General features: G+C 38.1%; 1 protein-coding gene across 1 annotated transcript; it reads left to right on the top strand.

Moving 5' to 3' along the window:
• The first annotated feature begins 590 nt into the window (after positions 1-590).
• LOC109081456 (tetratricopeptide repeat protein 17) lies at positions 591-18769 on the top strand. Its single transcript, XM_042728209.1, is given in 26 exon segments — positions 591-833; positions 1197-1286; positions 1424-1593; positions 1685-1796; positions 3096-3227; positions 3687-3796; positions 3942-4089; positions 4304-4443; positions 5321-5481; positions 6187-6299; positions 6973-7106; positions 7569-7581; positions 7885-8000; positions 8107-8260; positions 8393-8464; positions 9571-9795; positions 11184-11370; positions 12012-12146; positions 13075-13337; positions 13426-13576; positions 15223-15343; positions 15431-15590; positions 15700-15783; positions 17409-17528; positions 17630-17773; positions 17859-18769. Coding segments are annotated over 26 exon segments (3597 nt in total). The 5' UTR covers positions 591-623; the 3' UTR covers positions 17991-18769.
• The last annotated feature ends 1798 nt before the right edge of the window (positions 18770-20567 follow it).

Below are 20567 nucleotides of genomic sequence, written 5' to 3'. Positions count from 1 at the left end.
AAACCAAGACAAGTTCCATTATAACCAGTAAAAATTCCGTGATGGTATCTACTGTTTTTTGTTTTTTTTTTTCAGCAGGGAAGTCTCCATTTATAGAAGTAGAAAAGAAAAAAGTTAAAAACCTCAAACAAATGAGAAGCTTACAAAACGGCAATATTCTGGAAAACATAAATTTTTCACAGTTTCACAGATTATTTCACTTATAAAGTCTCATGATATATATATATGCAAATTTACAAATATAAACCCCAACTTTGTATTGCTCAATGTAATTGGTACGTTATATTACATTGTGGGTATATTGTATTTAATGCCTCCAAAATGTGTGATTGAGTTGTACATATAATTATATACTTGGCATTTATTGACTTTTTTCTACTATGGGTTTTTAATTATGTTATAAAATATTGTTCTCTGACTAAAAATGAAGGGATTGCGTTGACCGTGACTATAACATAGTCGTTTAAAACAAGCGTTTTACGCAAATGGCATAACAATGGTCATTTTATTATTATTATTTATTAACTGGAAAAATAAAATGAGTTTGCCAGTTTGGCGAATGTTTGGGTTATGCAGATTGGGCGGGATCACTCTGTAACCCGGAAGCAGATTGTGGTGAGTGAATGACGCGAACCTTTAGGGTCGAATGGACAGACGGCAAAAATATGGCGGATGACAAGAGCAAAAGCATAGGCAATAATTCCACTAATAAACGGTTCTGGAGCCGTTCCGTTCGCGGAGCGGCGGTGGTTCTTATCTGTGTACTGTTGGCCGAGCCCGCGCGAGCCACCACGCACTGGGTGGTGACGGAGGACGGCAAAATCCAGCAGCAGGTACGAGACTGTGTCGTGTCTAGTCACTCCGTCGCTCTCTAGACTGTATTTACAAGACACGATATTAACGGTTCTCAGCCGTCACTTTCTGATCTGATTGTTACTCACTAACACTGCTTTATACAGCTGTCAGACAGATGCGCGTGTCGATGTGCAGACAGCTGTCGTGTGCTGCTTGTATTGTCAGCGCACTAACGTTAGTGTAGTGCTTCAGTAACACGGTCCAGATCATCACCTGATTTGGCTTCTTGATGTCTTCTAATCTCTGACCTCATATCTTTCCGATAGTGAGTGACTCTTGCTCAAAGCATGTGTGCGCATTGATTTTGTCTTTGCCTTTTTCATGCTCCCTCTCGTTTTCAGGTGGACTCTCCTCTTAACTTGAAACATCCCCACCATTTAGTTCTTTTCATGCAACAAGAGACTCGTGTGAACTACCTCAAGAAGTTAGAGGTGATGTTAAGCCTCACACTGATCATAACCTAAAAGGATCTTTTACGATGTTCTTTGTCTTGAAGAAGGCAGCTCTAGAAGTAAAGGTATGCTTCCCTACTCGCTTGTCTGACAGTGACTTATTGTACGTTTTACAGAAGCAACTAGTTGCTCAGAAGATTCACATTGAAGAGAACGAGGACCGGGACACTGGTTTAGAGCAGCGGCATTATAAAGAAGATGCTGACTGTGTCACAGCTAAAGTTCCTCTGGGGGACTTGGATCTCTATGATGGCACTTTTATATCCCTGGAGAGCAAAGACATAAAGTAAGCGGTGTTTGCTTGTGTTTTCATGGAATTATTTTAATTGTTATAATCCAATGTGACATTATACGGTTTTATTGTTGCGTTTTTCTAGTCCAGAGGATTTTTTGGATCAGATATCACCTCTACCTCCGGACCTGGAAAAACCTGACTGCGCCAATATTCTCGATCTCCCTTATAGCATTCATGCATTTCAGCACCTCAGGGTGAGTGCTTTAAGCTTTACCCAAAGATACACTACTGGTTAGAAGATTTTATAATAAGACTTTTATGCTCATCAACCCTGCATGTATTTGATAAAAAAAATAAAAAAATACAGTAAAAACAGTGATATTGTCAAATGTTATTACAATTTAAAATATTTTCTATTTTCATATATTTTAAAATGTAATTTATTCCTTTCAGAAGACATTACTCCAGTCTTCAGTGTCACACGATCTTTCAGAAATCATTCTAATATGCTGATTTATATACATTTATTATTTAATAAAAGCAGCTTTGATGAACATTAACCTCTTTCAAAAACATTAAAGATATCATAACTATTCAAAATGTTTCACTGGAAAATGTAGGAGTGAGCTTGCAGTGTAGGGTTTAAACAGACTAAATGACTGGAGACATTCTGCATGCGTCACGAGAGAAGTCTGTTGTTTTCACTAGAAGGTCCAGTTATGTAATTTTGTTTTAACATTATTTGATCAGCAAATGAAACATGCACAGATTAATTTTTCCCAATAAGGTCTATGAGATGCATTTAGAAAATACAAAGGAGAATTAATTTCATGCCAACTTAACAATGAAACATGCACAGATTAATTTTTGGCGCGCGTTATTCGCCAGCGTTTTGCAACGCGTTTTTTTTTGTGTTCACACCCAAGCGATTTTCGCTGACGATGAGCCGAGTGAACATGCAAATTCATTCCCTGACATTAGATGGCACTTAATGTAAAACAGAAATACTAGAAATACTAGTTCTCTTTTATCAAGATTTTTGTAATCGCTGTCACGTTTGTCATATAGTTCTTTGTGTTCCAACACCAACGAGACCAGCAACTCTACATTCATCTTGCCTTGCAGTCTTCTTCGTCTTATTTCTTCCCGGCAGTGTAGACGCTAATTGGCGTATATCTTCTTCGCCGTTACGTATGTGTGCTCAGCAAGACAGTTTTTTGTGTTTGAGCGCCCCCAAGTTGTGTTTTACTGTAACTTCAGAAGCTCCAGACACGTGTGCAAAAGCGCCATTCTCATTGGTCGTATAGTTTTTGACGCGGTGCGTCAAACCAAAAAAAACGAACCCGAGGCGGTTTTTTTTTAAAAATGACGCTTTTACGCGTGGCGTTTTTTTCGCGTCGGTGTGCACACTCACATTGGCGCCCTTTGTTTAGTCACGAGGCGTTAAACGTCGGCGAATATCGCGCGCGCGAAATTCGTCCCGGTGTGAACAGAACTTAACTCTCAAACATGGGCTTATTGTCTTCTTGCTCGTTGTTTTGCTTCCTTCTCAGGGTGTACAGGAGAAGGTAAACTTAACGTCACCCTTGCTTTCAAAGGATGACCCAATCTTTACCTCCCTGTCTCTTAAGTTGGGACAGAGTGTGGATGAGATTGGGCATCGGATACACCAGGCCCTTCTAAAAGTAAGTTGATTTGCTTGATTTCTAAAGTTCGGGGTTCTCACCTGAAATGTTGCAGTTGTGATTTCTAGGCCTGGAAAAGTCTAGTTTTTTCTCTAGTGACTGGAAATCTTTGTAGTTATGCTCTCCTAATGTAAGATTATTGTGCTTCATAGGATGAAACCCAGCATTAAAATGCACAAGAAGGAACATTATTAGCTTTGTGTCACAAAGGCGTCTTTGTAAATCAAAGCTAATAAATATTTTTATGGCACATAAAGTGCTTCACTTTGAGCATCTTTGCTTAGAAAGCCGAGTCCTTCTTCTAGCCACAGTAAATGTCAGGAATTTTTAAGGTTGCATGATATATCAGTACTTTTTCCTTTATGGTTCAGTTTTTCCTCTAAGTTGCAGTTTTGAAAGGCTTGTAGATAATAGCAGAAGTCAGCTGAAATTGTCATTGTCTTTTTCTCACTTTCTAAGAATTCCTCTTCATGGGTGCTTTATAACTTGGCCTCCTTCTACTGGCGGATGAAGAATGAACCCAGGCGAGCTATGGACTGTGTGGTCCGTGCCCTCCATTTTTCTCCAAGGTAAAGTGAAAAGGCACATGGATACAAATGGCAGATGTATAGTGGGCATAGCTTATCAACAGTGAAATCAGTGTTTTGTCACCTGCGCAAAGACTTGCATAAGTTGTTTTACATAAATTTGTATGTACTTCCTCTCTTTTTGTAGGCAGCACAAAGATGTTGCTCTCATCAATATGGCAAACATACTTCACAGAGCACACTTCTCGGCTGACGCCGCCATTCTCGCCCACGCTGCTCTGGATCTCACCACCGATCTCCTAACCAGCCATTACACCCTGGGCAACATTTACGCTGTGAGTGCAGCGCTTTGAAGAAGAGGAATGGTTTCTGAAAATACAATTTTTAAATGTTTTTGAACTTCCTCATAATCCTCTTTGCACATGCACTTTCTACTGGACAGGAAATGGCAGTTTTTCTTTAGTATCTGATTTCCTTTATTGTATCAAATGACACTACTTGCAATTCCTTGATGCATCTCTTTCTCCCTTCCTCCCATCTCTCTGGTAGATGTTGGGGGAGTATAATCACTCCGTGCTGTGCTATGAGCAGGCCCTGCAGGCTCAGCCTGGCTTTGAGCAGGCCCTGAGGAGGAAACATGCCGTCCTCTGTCAGCAGAAGCTGGAGCAGCGGCTTGAGGCTCAACATCGGTAAGACAGACTGTTTGTTTTCTCATTGACTGCTGTGACTTTGACTCTCTTTTTCTGTGCAATTACTCTTGAGTCTCATTAAGAAAACCATCTGAGTATGGAGTAGCCTTTTTCCTAATATTGAATGGCTCTTGTTCTTGTACTACAGGATGGCTGGAAATTATGTAGTTCAATCTCAAGCAAATTTTATGTGAAAAAGAAAAATACATTCAGCAAGGATGCATTAAATGATCAAAAATGACAGTTAATACATTTATTGTTAATAAAGATTTCTGTTTTAAGTATTATTTTTTTAAACTGTGTATTTGATAAAATCCAGTGTTTTATGATTTGTAAGAGACTTAAAAAACATTTTTAGCTAATCTTACTGACCCCAAAGATTTGAACAGTAGTGTACATTAATATGCTTCTGATAGATATATTAAAGGCCAGTCTAAAAATGTGGTTTTATACGGCTTATGTTTTTCTATCCACCAGTGGGTCCTAAATTGTTAAGATTTATTTTCAGTAGGGGCAAAAAAGAGAACCACAAAAAAATTATATTTGTAATGGGCTTTAAATGACACTAGAGGTTTGATTAAACAAAAAGTTATATCCGTTACATGTTGAAGTCGACTTACAAACTAAGAACCACACATCATGTGTTAAACACAGAGTGAAGTGTGAATGTATATTTTGTGATATTTGTAATTTCTGACACAAAATGACAAGCAAATGACGATGCTTTCCGATTGTAACATTCAGACTTAAGCATTTGATTTCTGGCAGTGATGATAAACATTTTGCAGTTGTTTTGTTGATGACAAGGAAGAGGGCACAAATTAATCTTATGAATCCTGTGCTCAAAAAAGTGCATCTTCCCTGACTCTTTGTCCAGGTCTTTGCAACGCACCCTGAATGAACTGAAGGAGTACCAAAAGCAGCATGATCATTACCTGAGGCAGCAGGAGATGCTGGACAAGCACAAGCTCATTCAGGAAGAGCAGATCCTGCGAAATATCATCCATGAGACCCAAATGGCTAAAGAAGCTCAACTTGGTTAGACTGCATGTTTTACCTTTTAATTCCAGTCATACAGTTTCTGTAACATAGACCCAGTGGGGACTTCGGAGTAAGCAGGGCACGTGCGTGCCGTCATGTAGTCATTTGGAAAGCATCTGGTAAAGGGAGAAACATAATTTATTTATGTTATTAAGATGGTGTGTTATGATTACAACGCAGCACGGTGTCCATCAGCAGATGTCGCTGTTTTACTGTCATAAATGTCTTTTTATTGTTGTTAGCATAACTGTTGCAAATAAACATACATTTTATATTTTGAAAAGTTTTTAAAATATGCTATATAATATATAAAAACTAATATATATAAAAAAAAATTTAAAATATAAAATGTATTTTTTTATGCCGGTGTCCATCAGTGAATCTGCGTTGTCACGGGAACATGCCAGCTGACGATAATGAGGAAATTACATCGCTCCCTCTGCCCAGTGCATTCCAAAACGACTACATGATGGCACGCATGTGCCCTGCTCACTCCAAAGTCCCCACTCCAAGAGGATAGGGATGGTCACTTCCATTTGGAATTTGCTCCGTGAACCATTCGATACCGATACTCATGCCGGCACACCCCATACTGGATAAACAAGTTCCGCAAGCCTGCCAGGTCTAGTTGGCGCCACGTTTGATCTCTTCCCCTGTTGATTGCATAAATGCGTATAATAGGACTTCAATGTTTTGTTTCAGGAAATCACCAAATGTGTCATATGGGCCAGCAGAAGTTCACCCTGCACTGCCCGTATGACTTGCCTGTACGGTATCACCGTGGAGAACTGTTTGAAAATGTCCACTACATTCAGGTGAAACTGAAAACACACCGTTTCCATTTGTTAATATTTAAATTATATATTTGTTAATAATTAAATGTTGAAGTAGTTTACTAAATTTCTACACAATATAATATTTAGCCAAACTTGCAAAAAGTATATTCATTATTTAAGTTCCTATGGAGTTTCAGAATTTGACTTTTGCATGTCTAGAAAAAAACATTTAAAATTGGTGAATTAAAATAAGAAATATCTTGATTTTTAGTTGTTGTAGCTTATTTAAATCCTTGAATCCTTGAGGGCGCCTTAGGAGTGTGTGGAGGCCCCTTAGTAGACCCTGGCCCTCTGGTTGAGAAGCATTGGTCTATAGTAATGCCAATCCACAAATTTCAGTGGACAAGCAGTGTTTCATGTAACAACAGTGGAATATATTATTGTTTTGTTTTGCGTGTCCACTATACCCTACTTTGACTGCTTGCAAAACTATTTTTGTATGCAGATCAGAATTAAACAAATTAGCTGAAAATAACTTGTTTATAAAACGGTTGTATGAAAGCAAAACTTTACATGTGATAATGTTGATGATATTCAGTATAACATCAGTCTTCTTTGCTATATTGCTTAAGTGTCAACCTCCTCTTTTTCTCTGTGTGTGTGTGTGTGTGTGTGTGTGTGTGTGTGTGTGTGTGTGTGTGTGTGCTTGTAGTTTGGCGAGGAAGTGTCAGTAGCCAGCAGTGTTGCTCTGGTGTCCGAGTTGAGTGTGAATGAGAGTCACAGTCCTGAGCAGTCCTACACCGTGTCTTTAGGACGGGAACATGGGGGTAAATGTGAGACAATGAGGCCAACTGGGACGATGTGAGAGTGTGTAGATTTTTTTGGTTGTGTGTTTTTTTTTAGTAAATCGTTTTTTGGTGTATACTATTTTATAATTGTATTGAATATACTCAAAATGGTGGAAGGTTTAGCCATAAAATATAATTATCTTAAAGGGATAGTTCACCCAAAAATGAAAATTCTGTAATTAATTACTCACGCTTGTGTTGTTCCAAACCCGTAAGACCTTCTTTCATCTTCGGAACACAAATTAAGATATTTCTGATGAAATCTGAGGGCTCTCTGACCCTCCCATACACTCATACTCTGACTCTCTCATGTCGTGGACACTCTTGCATCATGGAACTGTCGTGAACGCACGTCCACAAGTCCACAAGTGACACAGTAGAGGCAAAAACGTGGAATAAAGTTGTTATTTTTGTTTTCTTTGTGCAAAAATAGTGTTCTCGTAGCTTCGTAACATTACAGTTGAACCACTGAGGTCACATGGACTACTTTGTCGATCATCTTGGTACTTTTCTGTGCCTTCACTGTGGTAGTTCCCTTGCTGTCTATGGGAGGGTCAGAGAGACCTCAGATTTCATCACAAATATCTTAAATTGTTTTCCGAAGATGAAAAAAGGTCTTATGGGTTTTGAACAACACAAGGCTGAGTAATTAATGACAGATTTTTCATTTTTGGGTGAACTATCCCTTTAAAACTAGTTATCTTGGAATAACTCGGAATTAAAATCATTCAAGCATAATCTTTAAAAGTCACATTCTTTTTGTTGTGTGTGAACAGGAAAGTCATACGGTGCTGTGGCCCAGGAGGTCAGACTGTGCAAAACAATTCCCCACAATTCCCCCTGTGCACCTGCTTCCCACCTATTACCTGCCACCTGAGTCCCGCAACTTTAAGTAAGACGTGGCACTGTGACATGAACACTTATGTTACATACAGTATGCAGTCACAGAATCACAGAGCATTTAACATATCACCTTGTTATCTTTTTCATGTTACCAGGGCTCTGAATATCCTCTTGGAGAGCAAAAGTCCTCCATCATCAGCAGCAAAGACACCGGACTGCAGCTTTAAGAACCTTGTCACTGCTAGAGACCCACTGGAATCTCTGGCCTGGGCCTTAGAGAAGGAGCTGCCTGACCCACATGCTGCTGAGGTATGAGCCAGCTTACTCAACACTGTCAGTCTGAATGCATTCTGTACCGCACCCTTAGCTTACCTGAACTATTTTAGTGTGTGGGAGTGTTGCGTTTTCTCAGGTGAGTCATTCTGTGTGTGTTTTATGCAGGTGTTGCTGAAGCGCAGTGGTGGGAGGAGTTTGGAGCAAACTGGAGCACTGATTGCTCAGGCTCTGGACAAGGTAAAAGAATAATAGTTACATGTGGCTCATGTTGAGTACATTAGCAATTGCACTATTTGCTCTTTGTAGATAATTAATTAATATTAAGTGAATTGCAAATTGAAGATTTTAATTAGTATGATTCTGAAAACTGAGTCAGCTGATTAAAAGTGGACAAATGATGTAAGGATGATAGTGTGGATCTTATGGTAATACTGATAAGTGCTCAGTACAGATAGAATTGAAGAATCAGTATACTTTATAGTATTTGTATTTTTTTTTTTCTTTACAACGTTTATAGTTACTGTGGATTACATTAAGCTCAGAAAAGGATGGAAAAAAATGCTATGAATGCACCATAAAAGATGTCATTTTGTTAAAGTGTTAATATAAAGTGTTCAGAAGCCATATGATAGTTTTTTGTAAGTAATAGACCCAAATGTAAGACACTATTGACTGATTATCATTATCTCGGCTGCAACTTTCAAATCATACACAATTACACATATTTTGAAATGTTATTTTTAAATTGTAAATTTTTTCAGTTCTAATCACAACCATTACTCCAGTTGTTAGTGTTATGTGATCTTTAAAATCCCTCAAACCATTCTAATGCTGATTTGTTGTTCTAGAAATGTTTTTATTTTTTGTTTTATCAATGTTGAAAACATTTGTGTTGCTAAATATTTTTTTTCAGTATATTTAAATGAATAGAAACTAGAAATAGAAATCTTTTATAACAGTGTAGAAGTTTTTACTGTCACCTTTGATCAGTTTTATGCATCTTTGCTGAATAAAAATAAAAATAAAATTATTTGGGGGGAAAAATGTTGACCCAAACAGTGGTGGTGTAGGTTGGTGCAATGATGCTTTTATAGTACTGCTTTGGCCTTTTAGGACAATGATTTCTATGTGAATATTCTTTAAAAGTTATTTTTGTGTATGTGTTTCACTGAAAAAATATTGCAACTTAATGAGCATGAGTAAATAATGACAGATTGAAATTGTTAGCTACTCATAATTGGTTGTCAGATTGTCTGCTTGTAACATTTGAATGTAAAACTAGGATTGTGATAGTAAAAACAAAAGCTTTACCGAAGGTCAAATGGAATGTCCTTTTCTCTCAGATGAGTGGGCCGCGGTGGATGATGCAGAATGAAGCAGGTCTTTTCTGGCGTGCTAAAGGAAATGGCACACAAGCTTTGGCGTGTCTGCGTCAGGCGCTTCATTCTGCCCCTCCTCAGCACAGAGACATGCCTCTGGTCAACACTGCCAACCTGCTGCTGCACTACGGCCTGCATGACGAGGCCCATGAGCTGCTGCAACAGGCCCTGCAGATCAACCGCTCAGAGGTATGCACTGATTCTGATCTATAAGAAGAAGACTGTTGAACACCACACCTTTTCAGCACAGACTACTGCTAACCAGTTTACACTGTAAGTGATAACATAACTAGGTTGCAGTGTAGACAGCTTGTTGATTACAATGTTAAGTACAATTTTATTTTGACATGACACCCATGGAAATATTCCTTTGATGCCACAGAAGAATTTAAATGTAAGACATACAGTGTTGTTAACTAGGGCTCACAATTAGTTAAAATATCTGATTTTGAATTAATTGCAATTGAACATAAATATTTGCAAAGAAGTAGGGAGTAGGGTTAAAAAATCTAAAATATGGTCATGTTGAATAAGTCATTAATATGTGCTTTATAAGTACTAATCAGCAGCCATATGCTAGTAATATGCATGCTAACAAGCAACTAGTTAATAGTGAGAATGGGTCACTAAATTAAAGTGTTACCAAGTTTGTTTCTACATTGGATCAAATTTGGAGAGAAATGTAGCTTTACATTTCTTGCTCACCAAAGGATCCACTGCAGTGAATGGCTGCCGTCAGAATGAAAGTCCCAACAGATGTTAAAAAAATAAAACACTAGCAATCCACACTACTCCAGTCCATAAATGAATGTGTTTTGAAAATAAAAGCTGCATGTTTGTGATAAACAAGTCCATCATTACGACGGTCACTTCAAACATTAGCTTCCTATTAATTAGTCCATAATCCAAAATATTTTGTTCTCCATTGAAAAAGTCATCTTGTCTGAATCAGGAGAAAAATATGCACAGATCAAGCATTGTTTACAAATGAAAGCATTCTGAAACTTTTCTAACCAAATATGTCAGTGGATTTTGATGAGAGCGGTCTTAACTGGGTGAAGCATTATTATGGATTATGAACTCGGTAGACTCTATTTTGGCCAGAAGTGATGGTTTAAAGTTAAAATGCCTTAATGATTTATTACAAAAATGCAGCTTTTCCCTTAACAAGACATTAATTGATGGACTGGATTTGTTTTGATAACTTATGATGTTTTTATCAGCTGTTTTTGAACTCTCGTTCTGACGGCACCCATTCACTTGAAAAAGATCTATTGGTGTATCAGTGATGTAATGCTATATTTCTACAATCTTTTCCAATACAAGCTTATCTGCATTTTAAATGATTTCAAAACATAAATTAAATTTTTCAGTTTATTAAATGACATATATATCCCCGGGCGCTGGATATAGCTGCCCACTGCTCCGGGTGTGTGTTCACGGTGTGTTCACTTCTCACTGCTGTGTGTGTGCACTTGGATGGGTTAAATGCAGAGCACCAATTTCGAGTATGGGTTACCATACTTGACAAATGTCACGACTTAAATGTATCTTTCTCTCTCTCTTTTTCACACCAGCCTCACACCCTGTTAAGTCTGGTCAACGTTCACCTCTCTCAGGGAAACCTGACTGGCGCTCTGGCCATGTTTCGTCGGGCCCTGACTCTCACAGTTCACTGTCCCCAGTGTCGAGCCAGCCTGCCTCTAATGCGCTGTCTCCAGTTTTACCCCTTCCTTTACAATCTCCAGCACCAGGCCTGTCCATGTAAGTAGACTCCTTCCAACACTGAACCAAGAGTTCCCCCCCCAGACAGCTACCCTAACTTCACCCTCCTCCATCACTCACTCTTTCCTCCTCCCTGGTGTTGCAGCCTCAGCGGCAGAGTGCTCAGCGCCCTTTTTATAGCCAGGCACTGTAATCTTTGAGCCAATTTTAGACTCTTTACCATTGCATCTTCTATTCTGGGTTTGCTCCATTCCCTCTTCTGCTCCCCTTTTCTCTTCTCCTCTGCATCCTGCACTGCTCCCCTTCTCTAGCTCAGCTCTCTCTCCCCTGGTACTCTTCTGAGTGAGAGAGACTTTGAAATAGCGAAATCATGTCCTCAATAATTCAGGGCACTGAAAATAGCACAGGCTTTATTTAGATGCTGCTGTGCTCTGCAGACAAAAATGAACTCATTGTCCTCTTGTCGTTTGGGGAAACTCTGAGCTATTGATTTAGGGATTAATATGGCAATCCCCTTTTAAAACTAACACACTTTTCACTTATACAACAATGTGAATGGTGAATGTGTGTCCAAGTGTCTTCTGTTTCTAACTTCATATAAATAATGCAGTTGTATTGATTAGAAAAATCTAAATTAAGCTGAATCGTGTGTGTGTGTGTGTGTGTGTGTGTGTGTGTAGCTGGCTCTGGCTGTGAGGCAGAGGAAGACACAGAGCTGGAGGAATGGGACACGGCCAGCAGCAGCAGAAGGCAGGAGGCCTGGGACACTGATGCCATGCCTGTGTCTGCTTTAGAAGACTCCCTTCTCTTTGAGAGTAAGATTAATAATGAAGCAAATGGGGGCTTCTTTCTCTGTGTTTGATGTTTATATACAATACAGTGGACTCAGTTTAACATTCTGAGACCACTAGCAAAAATACTTCTATGTTGCATTTTTTATTAGCATAACAATTTAAGTGCGTTCACATACTTAATGTCACAAGTGTTTATTCCATTAGTGAATTCCATTGATTGCATTAAATCTTAAATATCTTATTTATTTATTTGTATGATTATTTTTTTTACATTATAGCATTTCTTTTTGACATTATTCAAAATCCTAAATCTTTGTTTCAAGGTTTAAATGAAATTTTAAATCCTAGAATTGCGGTCACAGATTTTTAGACTCCACTGTATATCTCCGCTGAGAATTGGAAATGTTGCGACAGTTGTCAGACAGAATTTGACCTCATCAGTGTTCACATTAGCAGAATCTCTGCAAAAATTTATTCTAGAAAAATAGGTCAATATTGTATGTATTGCAATGTATGAAGCACATCTCTCACAGAATTCACTTTTATACCAGGTAGCTTTCTGTTGGGAAATGTGGCAAAAAAACTTGAACTTGCTGTGAAATCTGAATATGGAAATTTTTTGCTCTCATGTGAAATTCACAATTGTGTGGATTCCTATTAAAAATGTGTGCCATATGATATAGCAATGTTAAAGATTTATGCTTGCATATTTTATACTGTTTCATATTTCAAGTTGTTTCACTTACTATTTTTAAACAATAGCTGGCAGAATACATGAAGTTTTTTATTTTTTTACAAACAGTCATTGTCAGATTGAGGATGTCAGTCCACATGGAAAAGAATGAATTAAATCTTCTGAACAAGGACTTCGGCTGTGTGTTTCTAAACAAGCAGCTCTCACTGCTTTCCTCTTTACCTTTTCTCTCTGTTACTCTCTCGTCTTCTGCAGAGGTAGTGGTGGACAGCAACGGTTCAGGGGAGGCGAGTGGGCAGGACAGGGTCCGAGAGCAAAAGACTGACGGGGTGCAGGAAGAGGAGCAGGACTGGCGTCTGAGAGAAGAGCTGATAGGAGCATTTGAGGGGGCTCTGGACATGAACGGGAAGACAGGGGACCTACGAGGCATCCGCGTGCTGAAAAACGACAGGGTCATGGGGGCGAGAGGCGGAGGACCCTGCTTCGGCAACTGTGAGGATGATGAGGGAGCTGAATGGGTACGTCTCTCTGCTGAAATGTTTAAGAACTTTTTGTATTGGTAATCAAGAAGAATTTAACTGTTTCCTGTTCTCTTCATTTCTTCAGATAACATTCCAGGTGAAACGTGTGAAAAAGCCCAAAACTGATACCTCGGAGGGCTGGGTGGGAGAAGGAGATGTTCGTCAGGGTGAACCTGCAGCAAGCAACTCCATCCTTGAGATCAGTGGACCCACAATCCCCTCGCCTGGACCCTCAGGTGCTGAGAATGAACTGCCTTCCTACATTACATTTAGTATTGTTTATATACAGATCTTAATATTTCAGATATTTTAACTTCTAAAATCTATTTGTTTACCTTTTCATTTTTATTTCATTTTTTATTTTTAGTCATTTTAGTCCAGCTAAAATTAAATTTCAGTTAGGTGCGAAGGCAACATTTTAAGTTTTTCATCTAATGTTTGTTTTATTTCAGTAAACAGAAATGATTTTTATGGTTTGTTTTAGGGGTGAAACGGTACACAAACATGACGGTTTAGTGCGTAACTCGTTTTTGACATCACGGTTCGGTATGGTTTCGGTACAGCAGGAGGAAGAAAACTAAACATAAATTTCTTCTTTTTAAATTAAACAATGGTTTACTGAACAAATTGCTCTTTCTGTAAATAAATTAAATTATAATTAAAATTTTCTTAGGGGTAAAAATCTACCTCAGATTCTGCTTCAAACTAGGGAAACCTTTTACATTACTATAAGTTTACAATTAACAACAGAGCCCAAACTTAAAACTATTTATTTTAACTATAATAATTAACACTCAAATAAAAAAATTGAATGCAAATATGTTTTTAAATTAACTTCTAAATTATACAATTTCTAATTGTTGTGGTTGTCAAAGCTTGTTTCATAAAATATTTATTTAAACATACATTAAAGGTGCTGTATGTAGGATTGACACCGAGTGTTTGAACTAGGTATTGCAGTCCAAATTCAAAATATCGGAGAAGGTTTTTTTCACCCGACCCCTCATCCTCAGACTTGACACACACGCAGGTTGCCAGATTGACAACACAAACAGGAACGAGCGCACTTGACGATGAATGAAATGAAATACGCTGTGTTTTCCGCCAGCTGGCATACCGAAATACAACGGGGTAAACTGGCAGTGGGTGGGTTTCACAGACCAAAACAGAGACCGACATTCCAGCCAGGAACGCACATTTTCAAAGGTGAATAACTGACTGTAGCATTGTTTTTCAGATAAACAAGTATGTTAACTTAGCATGTTTCTTAAATATCTGCAAACATATTATGGTATTTTTATGCTTTAGTAGTCAAAATCTTACATACAGCACCTTTAAATAATTAAGATATTACTAACAAGTAAGGTAAAATATAATAAAATATATAGTCTAATATTTTGCAAAATGCTCTTCACTAGACTTCATTTCTCTAGCAAATAACGAGCTGTGGACAGGAATGTTATTAATTGGATTTGATTTATGGAGTGATTTGTGAGATTTGGTTTATGAGGAGGTTTTTGAGTTGTATTTGAGCAATTATGTGAGTGGTGAGATGTCAATTCATGTTTATTTTGCGTTAAAACTATTAGTAAAGAGGAAGGGATGATCGTGCTCACTTGCACTCTGTGCTGCTTTCAGAACTGAGGCATTTATACTGCGATATGTCATGCCGCATCAAAACGGCATTTATTGTCTGAATTGCCTGAAAAATGAAACGATTTTTGCGTACCGAACCAAAAGACCCTTACCAAAAATTTTCTTTACGAATACATGTGCTGTTGCAACCATAGTTTGTTAACAATAACGCTGACACCGAGATGATTCTGCTAGCACTGTAGCTGCGAAAGGCATAATGACGTCATAATATTTTATGTGTGTTTAGAGAGATGGAAGGACTACAGCAGTCTGGGTTGGCCCGGTCCAGAGGAATGTCAGCGCACACGTCGTGTGGACCTCACAACTGTGGCTAGTACCTGGCTGGCTGTGTCTGCCAAGAACATAGAGTAGGATATCATTCGTAAAGTCATTCTGTCAGAATACTTTCATAGCGGGCTCTTTTCCACTAACATATGACTCTGAACTCCTCCCAGTATCACAGAGCATATAGACTTTGCCACACCGCTTCAGGAGCCAGCAGTGGAGCCGGTGTGTAATGCCAATCTCCCTGCCAGTATGCACACACTGGACCATCTGAGCGGAGTGGCCAACCGCGGAGGCATTCACTATACTGGAGAGAGTCAGCTCAGAGAGGTGTTTTTTAATCCTCTGTTTACTGCTTAACTGATTCTGAAGATCTGAAAAGTTCTGACATTTGTGAAGGGCTGTTTTTTCTCATCTCACCCTCATTCTTCTGTCACAGGTGTTGCAGAATCTGGGAAAAGATAAATTTCCCTCGCAGTCTTTTGAACAAGTGGGAACACGTATTGCAAAGGTGTTGGAAAAGGTATTACTGAGTGTTTGTTCTAAGAATGTAACTACAAGTGTGGTCACATGCTCTTGAAAAGTTGCCTTCAGTTGGGTTAAAAAAAAAAAAGTATTTTTATAATCTAAATGAAATCGTACCAGTCTGGATTTTGCAAAGACGTGTGCTGCTTTTTAAAAAGTTTAGGGTTGGTAAGATATTGTAATGTTTATGAAAGAAGTCTCTTATGTTTATCAAGGCTGCATTTATTTGCTAAAACATATAGTAGACTATATTTTAAAATTTAATTTATTCCTGTGAGGGTAAAGCTGAATTTTCAGCAGCCATTAATCTAGTCTTCAGAGTCACATGATCCTACAGAAATCATTTTAATGTGCTGATTTGGTGCTCGGTGTTGATTTAGTATGTGATTAAAGACAGTTGTGCTGCTTAGTATTTTTGTGGAAACTTAGGCCCCGTTTACACTAGTGCGTTTTCATTTTAGAACGCATAACTTTTGCTACATCGTTTACACTACTCCAGTGTTTTCGACCCCTGAAAACAGAGACTTTTGAAAACGCTGCAGACCCTGATTTAGTTTGAAAACTCCGGGGTTGCATTTCAGTGTAAATGGACCAAAACGGAGACTTTTGAAAACAATGACGTAGCTGCCAACAGTCGCTCTGCGTATCCTTGAAAACCATTTAAACAACAACATCATGTTACAATGTAACATTGTACATGTAATGTAATGTTACCCATAGATTTATAAGTAGATTCCCCACTCGATCGCTCTAAGCATGTAGACGTGTCCGCGATCTAAATAACAGGGGATCTACCTATTCATATCTATGGTTGTACCTGCATGAATGGTCACGTGACATGTGTTTTAGGTTGTGTAGTGTAAACGGAGATTGTTTCTGAAACGCAGCGGAAACGCTAGTGTAGATGAGGATCGTTTTCATTCTAAAACTCAGTTTTAAAATGAAAACGCACTAGTGTAAACGGGGCCAAAGTTACTTTTTTCAGGATTCTCTGATAAATAAAGTTCAAATGAATGTTTACTTTCTTTTGTTGAGTAAATTTTTTCTTAAAAAAAAAAAATAATCTTTCTGAACCCAAACTTTTAAAAGGTGCTGTAGGTAATGTTATTGTAGCTTTATCCATGTTAATGGAACTAAAATTATATCCACTAAAATGTCATGCACCTTATTTTTAACAATTAGAACTGGTGCAGCTGTTTGGAACTTGAATGTGTGAGGCCTCCGGTTATTTTTCCTGTGCAAAAACAGTCTGTTATGTTGTTTGATATTGCGAACTGGTATTTGTTATCAAAATTCATTATTGTAATCATAAGCACACTGGTTTGTAGCACCAATAGCTTTAGTTTTTACTTTATAGTTATTTACCTTTAGCGACTAATGAATCAGAAGTCTCGCACATTCAAGAAAATAGCTAACTTCCGTGTTGCAAAATAAGGCGGATACTGGGACTGACAGACAGGACTGTAGCTGGACTATTCAAAAACCCAAACGGATGATAAAACTGTGCATGTAAACATACTTTATGACTGTTTGTATGTCTAGCTGAGAACTACTCAATGGAAAGTGTATCAGTGGGTAATAGATTGTTCCATTTCATGATCTGGGCGATCGTCTATCCATTAGAATCAGACGTCCTGGGTTCTGTCCAGCATGGCGGCATTGTACTGGAGGGTGAAAGGTCAGGGAAAGAGAGCCATCGACTGCCTCCGCCAGGCTCTGAACTACGCTCCTCACCACATGAAGGTTCTGCTAGTTCTTCTGTTATTAGATTTCGTCTCCATTGACTGGCTTGTACAAAAACAGATCTTACTGCAAGATATGAATATTTATTTCTGTTGTGTTAGGATGTGCCTCTCATCAGCCTTGCCAACATCTTCCAAAATGCGAGGCTATGGGAGGACGCCCTGACTGTGGCACGCATGGCAGTGGAAATTGCTCCTCACTTTGTGGTGAACCATTTTACTCTGGCAAATGTTTATATAGCTATGGTAAGTGATTTTTCAGAGTCTTGTGAAGGATTTTTATTGATGTTAAGTGATGACTGTATTTAATATGTACTTAATGTCTTCATAGGAGGAGTTTGAGAAGTCCATGCATTGGTACGAGTCAACTCTAAAACTCCAGCCAGAATTTGGGCCAGCCAAAGATCGTCTGCGCACCATCCAGTGCTACCTCCTCTCCAAGAGGGACCGGCGAGCTCCCTGAGGACACAACATGCACACACACACGCACAAACGTAACATTAACATTGCTCCTTAATCTTAGCTATCAGTGAGGAACACAGTGTTTGTTTATTTGTTGTCTTAATTTCATAAATATAGACCATATCATTACTGTTTATACGGTTGGCATTCAGTTGAGCTATGAAAGCGGTTTCCCTTTTTTCTGATCTTTACAAAAATTTTATGATGTTGTTTTATGGCTTAAGGGTTGTTTATTTCTGTAAAACATCTTAATATTCCTATAAAGGGATATTTTGGCTGGGGTCGAGATTCAATGTTTGAACGTGTCGGACTGCATTTGAATGCTATTTCTTTTAACAATAATACCAATAATACAATGCATCTTTTAGTCTCACCATATCCATATGTCCCTCTCTCTCAGCAATAGCTGCTAGGTGTATAAAGATGTCTTTAAATGTTATTCAGAATACAGATTGTTAAAAAAAACACTGTAGTCTTTTACTTTACACAACCATTCTCAGATTTAGTTATGTCTAATGGTAATAGTTCAGGCTGTTGAATGCACTTCTTGTATCTGCCATCAGGGCAGGCTGAAGCATTTGGTACATCCTTCTGCTGCTTTTTATTTTTAGCTAAAAAATCCAATACTGCAAACATGTGGAAAGGAGAAATTCCCCTGATGGTGTACTGTACTGCTTTCAAACTTAGCTGACATGGAATAAATCATTAGTGTTCAGGCTGAAGACAGAGCCACTGCAAATATTTAAAGTGAACAAAATATCAGTAGCAAAATGTGTTTTTGAGATTTTTTTTTAACGGATGTATTTTCCTTTCGGTTTTCAAAAGGGAGTTTTAATAAGGAGATTGTTCTGCTCAAAGTTATAAAATACACTTCCATTCACTTTACTTTGGACAGCTGAGCTATTGACGCTAAGATCTGATCTGTACTGTTCTATTTAATATTTAGAAAGTCAAGATGAACATTTCTGTGTCCATAGTCTATATGAGAACATACAGGTTCCTCCGAAATTAAAGTGGACATGCGGTTTTTAAAGACGTGTTTATGATTGTTTTCTGATGATTTTGCTCAATTAAACTTGAATCCCAGTTCAGAACTGTTCAGCGTAAAATGTAATATAATTTGCGCTAATGTGTCTCTTTTAAAGGATCTCAACAACCTTGTGAATGGGCCACATTAAAAAAAAATCACCAAATCAAGCCCCTTGAAAAACGTTTAATGTATAAAAATGTTATTGGGATACACTTTGTAATAAGTTTAGTGTTTATAATTGTTATTGGTATATAGTGTTGATATGTTTTGATTTTTTATTAATTTTTGCTGGTAGACTTGTATTGATTTTTGTTGTTGCCCAGGTAGTAACAACACCAGGTAGTCTAGCTGAGTGGCACACATATAGGAGAGCCCCCACCTTCCCAGCCCCATCAAATCCGTTTTACCCAGAGCCCCGCCCCCTCTCTTTGTCAGCTGAATTAATTTGATACTATTTTTGAATTTCTGCGTTTCCCAGGGAAACCTAATGACGCAATGACGTCAATGCGGGTCAATAGCACAGTGATAGGCTGGTGGCGGGGAAAGCTGTGCTCTCCACCAACAGAAATGACACTGCTGTATCTAAGAAGCCCTGGTGTCCATTAAATTAAACATAAAGAGTGTATATATATATATATATATATATATATATATATATATATATATATATATATGTATATATATATATATATATCTGTAACGATGAATGAATGAATATAAAGAATGAAAAACACGTTTAAAAATACACTACAGTATGCTTTATTACACAAGCTCGTGGTAAAACACTGATAATATAATCATACAGTATATACACATACAGTAAATATATATATATATATATATATATATATATATATATATATATATATATATATATTTTCTTCTTCAGCAAATTTAGGTAAATTCTTACCGTGAATATGAACATTTTCCATTCACAGAGTCGTGTTCTCGTGTCTGTCTATGCAAAGCAAGTTTGCGGGGTGCCAGCCATCCTTTAACTTCTCAATAACCAATTTCAACCCCCTCCCCCGAATACATGAGAAAGCTGATACTTTCTCTAGGTATTTCTCTTCATTCAAAAAAAGCGAGCGAGCTCATTCACGCAGTGAGCACTGTGGTCCAAATGCAGGCGCTCGTCTGTGTACCCCGTCTTGTCTAGATTCCTCTGTGAACACTGTGCGAACATCGCTTCGCACTTCGATGAACGAGAACATAAGGTGAGTGATGTTTGATTTCTTTCTGTTTCAAGTTCTCAACTCATTTGGAACTTTATTTTGACTTCGGATATCTTTTAAAGTGATGAGATGTTGAACTAGGTGATAACTGCACAGAGTTTGTTTGCTTGTTGTTGGATTGTAAAGTAGGCTTTACAGAGTCCAGATCAAAACTACATCGGAAGATGCTACTTTTGTGCTTTGCAAGATTGCAGCCACTTAAAGTCTCACGCTTCGGTTTGTAGGCTATTTGTGCGTTGTATTGAGTCTTTAGAATTACTTTTTATTTATCTCGATACTTGGCAGAGTGTTATAATAGTAGCAGATTACTCGT

This window comes from Cyprinus carpio, chromosome B7 (genome assembly GCF_018340385.1).
Source record: "Cyprinus carpio isolate SPL01 chromosome B7, ASM1834038v1, whole genome shotgun sequence".
NCBI lineage: Eukaryota > Metazoa > Chordata > Actinopteri > Cypriniformes > Cyprinidae > Cyprinus > Cyprinus carpio.
The sequence above is the reverse complement of the archived record's forward strand: the minus strand, read 5'-3'. Positions and strand labels throughout refer to the sequence as shown.